The following is a 10690-nucleotide window of genomic DNA, read 5'->3' as shown; positions in this document are numbered from 1 at the left end:
ACTAGCATTGAAGTCAAATTATTTATTTGATCCAGTGTACAGACATTATCATCATAATCTTGTTCATCTGCAAATATTTGATTGCTGGACTTCCTTTTATCTGTGGCATGTTTGTCAGCAACTTCCTGTGGGAATGTGATCTAGGGCGCTTTGCTCCTTCCTCTTTTAAACCCACTGACAGAAACCTTTAAACCTGTTTACTTTTACATACACTTTTGACTTGTCCAGCTCCAGTGTTTACAAGCAAATATAACAAACTGTCCAGTGTCTTCAATTGTTATTTCTGACTGGTGATCAGTTCTTGCGCTGAGAAATTCACAAGAATAGTTTATACACATGCATGATCCTCGAAACCCTTTTTTTAACAAATAAAATCTGAATAATTGTTCTGAAATGGTCTCTACATGAAGGTGTTAGGATACAGAGACATAGACATATTGTAAAACAGTTATTTCGATGGAATCTGGCAAATGGGCTAAAATATTAGCTGCTTTTTCATATCTGTCAATAGACCTCGTTGTGACTTCCCTTCCTATGGTCCTATTTCTGAGTGACTGGTGCTGGCGTTGCTGAGCTTTCGCTCTTTTCGTGACGCTGTCCCCGCACCGCCGGCTGCGGAGTTGGCAGGTGCGGCGGAAATTCTGGAAAGTATATCGTTGTAGAGGTTGGTGCGGAAGTTCTTGCTCAGGAAGTTATAGAGAATGGGGTTGGCGATGCAATGGAGGAGCGAGATGCACTGTACAACGCTAAAAGAGTAGTAGAGAATATCTACAGTGTTGCAGGACATCAAGTCTGTGTTCAGGTCATCGACCATCATCAGAAACATCACAAAATGGTAAGGTAGCCAGCAGACCACGAAGACGAGCGAGTACACGTGCAACAGCCAAACGTCCCTACGATTCTGGACTTCCGGAGAGGCCCGTACAGCCCGCGCTATCAGGATGTTACAAGTGATGATAACTGACGCAGGCCCCAGAAACTGAAAGATAAGGCAGAAGAAACTAACCGAGACGAACCACGCAACGTAATGCAGCTCAGGTATCATGAAGCAGCCCGGTTCGTCCCACTCAAGCAGGTCCACGTGCACATTTTCAAGCAGCGCCAGCAACAAAGACAGAAGCCACACTCCGGCACAAAGCAGCCATCTCCGGTGCCTGGGCTGCAGTGGAAAGCAGGCAGGCGTGGTTGGCCGAGTTAAGGTCAGGTACCGCTCCAGAGTCATAAAGGCCAGGAAGAAGGAGCTGCTGTAGAAGTTGATGACGTAGACGAGGTGAGTAACCTTGCACAGGAATCGGCCCCAAATCCAAACCCTGTCCATGGTGACCTCCAGCATGAAAAAGGGCATAGTGAAAACCACCATCAGGTCGGACAGACTGATGTTGATAACGCAGAAGAGCACGCCGCTGGCCGAGTGTCTTCGGCGCCAGTTCACCCAAACCACCAGGCAGTTCTCGACCAAACCAGCCATGAACAGGAGCAAGTAGAGCAGAAACAAAGCAATGCGCCGAGATTCTCTGTCCAGCTCGAGGTTACATTCATACAACCACAGTGTTTCATTGTGGTGGCCTGATGTATTGTTATCAAGCATCATTTTCTGTGGAGAAACAGGAAAGAGTTAGTGTACTACTATGTGTGTGTTTGTGTGTGTGTGTGTGCGCGTGTGTGCGCGCGCGCTTTTCAGTTATTTAATAGGATTATGCTGATCCTTATTTATTTTCTTTTACTTTTTTAGCTGCAAAAAGGAATCTGAGATTTTAAGCACAAAGTGCAAGAATTGTTAGGCACTAAAGGACTGTACTTTTTCTTTTTTTTTACAATCACAACTACGTTCTATCCAGCCCTTTTCTCCTTTTTCAGCAATAAATAATGGACCACAGTGTTGTCCAGCAAAACCCGGATTGGGTTCTTCGTTATCTCAAGAACCTTTATTTTCTTGAGATATTCATGCCCATTTTTCTAATAAGCTAACCTTGTGATTATGCTCAAGTGTGAAGGTATAAATGGCAGTTATCCTGTCTAGAAAACAAGAATGTGCTTCTTATTTATTTGACTTTTTGGTACTCCATTTGATACTAGTCAAGGAATCACAAAATACTGCTGTCAGAAAAAAATATAGCTGACTATTGCACTTTTAGGGAAGTGCTGGTTTAAAATAAATAGCATTTACTCTACACACACACACACACACACACACACACACACACACACACACACACACACACACACACACACACATATATATGTCCCCTGGTGGTCTAGTGGTTAAGATGCAGCGCTCCCACCGCTGCGACCCGGGTTCGATTCCCGGTCAGGGAACCATCCCCAGCCACTCTTAGTGCCGGTCCCAAGCCGGGATAAATTGGGGAGGGTTGCGTTAGGAAGGGCATCCAGCGTAAAAACATGTGCCAAATCAAACGTGCGGAGGACCCCTAACGGGAGAAGCCGAAAAGAAAGTTTTTTTATATATATATATATATATATATATATATATATATATATATATATATATATATATATATATATATATATATATATATATATAACATGGCCTACCTTGAGTGTGGAGCGCTTATAAACATGGCCTACCTTGAGTGTGGAGCTCTTATGAGGGTTAGACCCCTCTGATGGCGCAGTATCCTGGAGTGATGAAGGCTGATCTGGCAGAACAATTGTGTCGCTTTAGACTTTTCTCCAGCTGCTTTGGGGCATTAAGCCCTCCTCTCTCTCTCTCTCTCTCTCTTTCACAAGCAGCACTGCTGATAGGACATTCTCAAAGTGCAGGAAAGAGGGCACGCTCAGCAGGAAAGAGATTCCTGAACCAGTCTTGAGCCCAGGTGATATTTTGTGTATCTGACGTATCTTGGATAACTGCTTAGCCCCTGTGAATTGAAGAGTACAGTTTTTGGTGCCGAGTTTATTTTCAACTCTTAACTAAACTTCACTGCGTTCCCAAAATCTGGAAACATGGACAATAGTCGCAGTGGTTGCTCTGACAGAAACCCGAGAAAATCGAAAGCTGGAGAAAAATAAGCCTAAAGGAATTAATTGAGGTTTTTTATTTATGTATTTTTTATCCATGGCATTAATATAATACAATTTTGTATAGCTGTGTTGTCTGTGCGGCGATTACTAGAACTAGATTCATATTGTGATCAAATGGGTTTCAAATCATAAGGAAACCAGAGCTCCCTTTTTTTTCCCCCTGACCAGCAGCGGCTGTCATCTCGGACAACACTTCCACTGGTCCAAAACTGGTTCATGGACCACTGTTACATTCATTATCTGCTACAATATTAACACTATTGAGGAGGGTTTTGGTTTTTCAGCTCGGTGTCAGAAGCCTCTTGCAAGCAATGGAGAAAGCATGTGGTGATATATCTGCTGAAGCATATCAACACCAGATTTGTGTTTTCTAGGTGATACTTTTCCCACTGCCTGACCAGGGAGTTGTTAATGAGGTCCTGTGGCCAGACGGGAAAAAAAAGGCCAGGATGCAGCTTAAATTTTTTTTTCTTTATTTTACTAAGAAGTCTCTTTGAGATCAATGATCTCTTTTACAAGAAAGACATGACCACTTTTATTTTTATTACCAGGGTATACTTAATATAAGGCTTTCCTTGTTTTATTGTTTCTCCACTATGAATAACACTGTATGTATAAAAGTACATGTAGCTGTTCTCTGTAAATAACTCAACATACAGCCATTATTGTCAAAAAAAACTGGCAACAAAAGTGAGTACGCCCTAAGTGTTAACAACTGTACATCATGTTAACATGCAAAGCCACATGTCCTATTAATTATGTTCATGTTTTTATCTGCTTGACAGGACCATACAAACTTAAGTATCTTGTATTAGAGCACTTAAAATGTGGTGCTTTGAGTTCAATTCTCTCATACTGGCCACTGGATGTTCAACATGGCACCTCATGGTAAAGACTCTGAGGATTTGAGAATTAGAGTTGTTGCTCTGCACAAAGGTGGCCGAGGCAATAAGAAGACAACCTGTCCAACAGCTTCAATTACTGGAACCATGTCCTGTGGTCTGATGAGAATAAGATAAACTTGTTTGGCTCAGATGGTGTACATGTATGTTTACACCCTGGTGAGAAGTACCAAGAAAACTGTGTCTTGCCTACAATGAAGCATGGTGGTGGTAGAATCATGGTCTGGGGCTGCATGAGTGCTGCTGGTACTGAGGAGCTGCGGTTCACTGAGGGAAGCATGGATTTCAATATGTACTGTGACATTCTGAAGCAGAGCATGACGCCCTCCCTCCAGAAACTGGGCAGAGCGGCAGTTTTTCAACAAAATAACGACCCCAAACACACCACCAAAGATGAGGCTAAGAAAGTAAGTAAAGGTGAATGAGTGGCAAAGTTTGTCTCCAGACCTAAACCCTATTGAGCACCTGTGGGGATCCTCAAGTGGAAGGTGGAGAGGCGCCATGCGTCTAACATCCAGCAGCTCAGTGATGTCATTATAAAGGAGTGGAAGAGGTTTCCAGCAACAACCTGTGCAGCTCTGGTGTGTATGGGGTTTTGTGTACATGAATTTTATTTTGAGGAGACAATGTTTTTTGCTTGTTAAAGAAAGTGCTTTGGGGTAAAGCCATATAATGCCATTTCCTATTAATGAATAAATTTCACCACACACACACACACACACACACACACACACACACACACACACACACACACACACACACCATGAACAGTATATAATAAAATACCAGGTAAAACCGTGTTTCCTCAACAAACTGTTGACATACAATTGCCTAATTTCCTAGAATGTCATTATATGGTGTAGCAGGACACCAGCTATATGAGGTTCTTTCCTCCTGCCACAAAGTTGAAAGTCGGAACAAATTGCGTAGGATGCTTTTGGATGCAGGAGCATAAAATCTTCCCTTCACTTGAACTAGGAGTCCCAAACCTGTTTCAGCATGACAATGCCCTTGTGCAGAAAGCTATCTCCATGAAGATATGCTCTGCATGTTTTGAAGTGGAAGATCTTCTGCTATTGAGCTCTGACCTCAAACCTGTTGGGATACATTGGAGCACTGACTGCACCTCAGGCCTCCTCACCTCACCTGTATCTGTACCTAACTTTACTTACACACTTGTAGCTGAATGAGAACAAGCACACTCCAAAATCTAGTGGAACATTCTCCCAGACAAGTGGAGGTTATTCTAAGTGCAAATGGAGACTAAATGTGGAATGGGTTGTTCAAAAAGCACATATTAAGCTTATGGTCAAGTGTCTATTAACCCCTCACCCAGAGCTTGGGCCTCAACACCACTGAACACTTTTGGCTGAATGGGCACAAATTCCCAGTCATGTTTCAGAATTTGAAGGTTATTATAACAGCAAAAAGGGGTACTAAATCTGGAAGCACATGGTTGTAAAGGGCAGGTGTCCACAAATCTGTTGAAAAGTCCTGCCAAAATATATATATATTATATTTGCCACCTTTTCCTTTCCAAATTCCTGTAATCCATTTCTTTCATAAACGGTCATCTCTTGGAAAATCATGGAAAAATATTATTTTCATTTGCTGTTGATAGACTATTATGAAAAATGAAAATGAAAGTGTTGTGCTTACACCATATATACACTATACACAATAAGTTTGAATGCTGTTTTTGCTTTATACATTATTTAAAATATTAAATAATATTAAAATGCTTTTTAGAAAATAATTTTATTTAAAAGAAAGAAGGTGCACATTCAGGTGTTACAGTAAGGCCTGATGATCTTTTTCAGTGTTTGTATGTAGCCATATATATTCTAACAACACAAATTTAGAGAAAACACATCTTACATCATGTAAAATTAGCATTTATGAAGTGTACTGTAAAAAATTAATTGAGAAGAACAGCTTGTGTATAGTATTGCAGGACATCAGATGCAGGGTCAGAAGTGTGCCGGTGCCTGGGCTGCAGTGGAAAGCAGGCGGGCGTGGTTTGCCGAGTTATGCTCAGGTACCTCTCCAGAGTCATGAAGGCCAGGAAGAAGGAGCTGCTGTAGAAGTTGTTAACGTAGATGAGGTGAGTAACCTTGCACAGGAACCATCCCCCAATACAAACCCTGTCCACGGGAACATCAAGCATGAAGAAAGGCATAGTGAAAACAACCATCAGGTGATAACGCAGAAGAGCACGCCACCAAGCACCAACCAAACCAACCATTAACAGGAGCAGGTAGAGCAGAAAATTGCGATGACTTGAGAATCTCGGTCCAGGATGAGTCTACATTCAGAGACATTGGATGTCGCATTGCTGACTGTATATTTCTAACGAATCTCAGCGATTTCTTGTGTAAATAAGAGGTTTGGTTTTTGGACCCCTTGAGATCCCATGCTGTTTCAGTATAACAGAACTTTTCAACTGGGAAATTCAGGATTATTTTTACCTTTGAATTGTTCCCCAGAAAGGTCCTTGAATGAGATTTACTGTCATATATATATATATATATATATATATATATATATATATATATATATATATATATATATATATATATATATATATATAATATTTTAAAGATATGTTCTGACATACAGCATAATGATGGTTTCCTAGCTGTTTATACTATTTCTATATCGTTTTCTCTGCCAAGTGTTACACCTTTTACACATTCTGGTTTTTAATACTGTTCAGTGGCCTTGTGAAAGTAAAAATCAACAAGGCCTTCCTCGACCTTATGGAGCTGTTATTGGGGGAAAAAAAATCTTTGATAAAGCAGTGTCCTAGAGAAATGAAGGCCGATCAGACTGAAAATGGTGCTGCTTTAATGTTTCCTCTGCGTGCTTTGGAGAATAAAGCCATCCTCTCTCTTTCTCTCTCTCTCTTTCTGCTGGTAGGGCATGCACAGCAGGAAAGATTCCTGAGAAGGTTTTTTATCACCGCTGACATTATCCTCTGCCTCTACACATTTATTGTAGTATCCCTTTTATGGCCAATTCATTTAGTTTACTGCTGGTCCATTTTGCACAAAATAACTAAATAGATGCTGTAAATGTCTTTTAAAGCGGGTTCACACAGGAGACTTGCACGGAGATCATTAGTCTTTTATACTTCGACTGAATCAATTCTCTGGCCTGAGAATTGGACTGAAACGGACATGACCGCAAACATTGTATTTTGCTGTGGTGCATCTGCCTTATGGTTGTGCATTTTGAGATGCTTTTCTGCTCACCACGGTTGCAGAGTGCGGTTACAGTGACTCCTTTGTTTTCATTTAATATGCATCAAGTGTACCTGATTTACACACAGCTTTTGATTTATAAATATGAATAAAACTGTAGTTATTATAGTATATGTGGAAAATAACATTTGGCCAGCACTTCGTTGCAAAGGTGTAGAAAAAAATAAAGCTATGAATTTAAGCTATTTTTGACCGTTTTCCACTTTTAGGGTCCCTCTGATGCACTTACAATTTCCTAATCCTTTATCAGCCCTCAACAGGCGATCGTACACGTCATACAAGACCTTGAGTTATTTTGGCAGAATATTTCAGGGAGGTTGATTGAGCTTGTGGTGGTTGTATGTTCCTCTTCTACACAGATTCAGGTTGGCTAATGGGGTGAAAAATGGTCTCTGTCGCAATGCATTGCATTATTTATGTTGCCTTTGATCAGATTAGATTAGAACTTGATTCTTATTGTGCAGAGTACAAGTACAGGGCCAATAAAATGCAATTAGCATTCAGTGGTGGGCGAAGTACACAAACCATGCAGTTGAGTAAAAGTAGAGATACACGGGGTAAAATATTACTCCAGTAAAAGTGCTCAATTTAAACTTTCAACTGAGTAAAAGTGCAAAAGTGTTTGCCTTCAATTGGATTTAAGTATTAAAAGTCCTATGATTGATTTCACATAATGTAGACGAGTAAAAGGATATTTGACTTTGAAATGTAGTGGATTTAAAGACTCCACAAATGGAAATACTTCAGTAAAGTACAGATACGTGAAAAGCTACTTAATTACAGTAACTAATTTTTTGGGTATTATTTGAAAAGTGTCCAATCATGTCCCATACCCCAGTAACATTGAGCCCTACAGCATGATGTCTTTGTCCTTAAAACATGACTAGCTGAATTATTGCCTATAAACTTGTTCATTTCTTTTGGTCTTTATCTTACTTTCCTTATCATTTCTATAATATTCCATCATCATTTATTTATTATTATTTATACTTAACCATATTACACTGTTTACATGCTGGTTTTTTGCACTGCATTGTGTTTGTTTATATTTACTCTTGGTTATAGTTTTTAGAATTTCTCTTTGCACAGTCCTGTATATTCAGAGTATACAGTAGGTTTACTGTTCGGTGCTATCTTGGGTTATGTGTATTGTCTTGTGTTGTCTGTCTGTACTGTTTTTCGTCTGCACTGTTTGCACTAGGTTGCACTTGATGCACTTTATGTAACTGTTGTTTAGTGTAGCACCAGGGTTCTGGAGGAACGTTGTCTCGTTTTAACTGTGTACCACTGTGTATAGTAGAAATGACAATAAAAGCCTCTTGACTTGAATACCCGTGTGTGTATATATTTTATAATTCTTAATCATCCGATTAATCGATTATCAAAATAATTGTTAGATGCAGTTCTAGTTTAAACCTGTATTGGATAGATATATTAGAAGTACACTATATGGACAAATGTTATGAGACACCTGACTATGTGGTTCTTTCGCAAACTGTTTCCACAAAGTTGGAGTCTCACAATTGTATAATTTTTTTTCCCCTTTTCCCATCAAGTAGGAGACTCAAATCTGTTTTCTGGCAATGACCATGTGCACAAAGCCTCGTCCATGAAGACATACTGAAGTGTAGTAATAGCCTCCATGGAGTCCAGCACCTATTACTACACACCTCAACAATAGAATTTTTGTTTTGGTAGAACTTTAGAAGTCTGGTTCTGCTCAAGGTTTCTTCCTTATGCCATCTTAGGGAGTTTTTCCTCACCACAGGCTCACTCATTGGGAATAAATAATTATGAAGAACGTATAGGCAATAAACTTGCACATAACTTTATAACCACTTTTATCTGTGTTGAGCTGCTTTAAAACAATGTCAATTGTGTAAAAAAAATAAAATAAAATAAAATAAAGCACAAAACAAATACAAATGAATTGAATGAAGATATGTTTTCCATGGGCTGAAGTGGAAGATCCGAATGACCTGCTATTGGATACCTTTGAAATGAATTGGAACGCTGAATGCACCTCAGGCCAGGATTCCTTCGAAAGCCATTAAGTGCCATCATTTCATGTCCATACTCAGCTTGAATATCGCAAGCATATAAAACTAGGTTGAAGAAAGACACCCCATTTGCATATTCATATTCATTAACATCAATTTTACATAAAGAGTTTCTGATTTCTACAAAGTTAAGCTAAGAGATTTGAAGCTCGCCTGTTATCAGGACACGAGTGAGTGGTCTTTCCCTTGTCTCTTTTTTTGTTGGCAGTTCAGATTTCCGATAGACAATAGAGGGAAATGCCAGCATAGAAAGGGAATGTGTACAGTGTCCATAAACCCCCTTTGAGGAAGGTGTTTTTGTCCCCCAGAACATTCTCAACACATGCTTACCCCTCACTTAACAGGATAGGAGGGCAAAAACGATAACGGTTTTTCCACAAGCTGCTTAATAGCCTGAAAATCAGAGACTGTTTAGCCAAATAGTGCAAACGTGTGGAATTCTCAAATCAGTCAAAGTGATCGGAATTGTTTTTGGAACAGAAGCTCTGGAAGGAATCAGAAATCACAGCTTTATATTAATGTACTTGTATTGTTTATACATTATATAGCAACAAGGACTTGTATGGCCAACGCGCTACTAGTGTACAGTAAAAATAAAAGCAAAGAATATCAATGGTGAGTATTTGAACAAACAAATCCAGCTCCATGAGGATATGCTTTAAATGGGTTTGGAATGGAAGATCTCATGATATAGAGCTCTGACCCTCAACCCTATTGAACACCTTTGAGATGAATTGGAACACTGACTGCACCCGGTCACCTCACCTACCTCCGTAAATGACATTACTAACACACTTGTAGCTGAATGAGCAAAATCTAGTGGAACATCTTCCCAGAAGAGTGAAAGTTATTCCAACAGCAAGTTTGGACTAAATGTGGAATCATATTTATAAAATGGAAAGAGTCTCCAGCTTCAAAAGTTTTGGTTTTTGTCAAATCTTCAAGACAGATGACTCGATTTTGACTCATCGGAGGAGATCCGATCACCCCAAAACGATTCTGCATGCGTCACATCACGACCCAACATCTCCCATCTCCTTGCTTTGTGTAAATTTTTGTATTGGCTCTGCTTTCCAACATTTTCAGATTGACTCCCTCAATTTAATCTGTTCAGCCTCGAGCAGCAGCTTGTCAGCACTTTAAACCACACAATCGGGTCCTCGCTTTCTCTCCCTTCCCTCTTCCTGCATTTTTCCATCCATTGTTAAGGACGGTCATGACAATGTTTTTTTTCTTTCTTTTTTTTTCGTGGTTAGAGCAACAGGAAATGGTCTGTCAGCACAATTTCAGGCTTCTGGAAGAGGCCAAGCAAATCCTGTCCGTGACCCTTCATTATTTATCTGAATTCAACTCGCACGCATTCTTCATCAGGCCGCAGTAAAAACTGATGTCAAAGGAAAAAAAAAAAAAAAGGTTCTTCACT

At 39.9% G+C, this 10690-nt stretch overlaps 1 protein-coding gene across 2 annotated transcripts; it reads right to left on the bottom strand.

The window, feature by feature from the left end:
- Window positions 1-2: 2 nt before the first annotated feature.
- Window positions 3-2731, bottom strand: ackr5 (atypical chemokine receptor 5). Of its 2 annotated transcripts, none has more exons than XM_083569664.1 (2): window positions 2587-2731; window positions 3-1594 (listed from the first exon to the last, which is right to left on the bottom strand). In XM_083569664.1, the coding sequence occupies exon 2, from the start codon at window positions 1589-1591 to the stop codon at window positions 533-535; it is 1059 nt and encodes a 352-aa protein (XP_083425790.1). In that variant the 5' UTR covers window positions 1592-1594; window positions 2587-2731; the 3' UTR covers window positions 3-532. The 2 variants fall into 2 exon arrangements, with proteins under 2 accessions (XP_083425790.1, XP_083425791.1); XM_083569665.1 differs by lacking the exon at window positions 2587-2731 and adding an exon at window positions 2554-2561.
- Between the last annotated feature and the right edge of the window lie 7959 nt (window positions 2732-10690).

The sequence above is a fragment of the Silurus aristotelis genome (genome assembly GCF_946808225.1).
Source record: "Silurus aristotelis genome assembly, chromosome: 19".
In the NCBI taxonomy this organism is placed as follows: Eukaryota; Metazoa; Chordata; class Actinopteri; order Siluriformes; family Siluridae; genus Silurus; species Silurus aristotelis.
This window is presented reverse-complemented; position numbering and strand designations above follow the sequence as displayed.

Coding starts and splice junctions, on each gene's coding strand:
- ackr5 (XM_083569664.1), bottom strand. CDS start 1,591: ATGATGCTTGATAACAATACATCAGGCCACCACAATGAAACACTGTGG.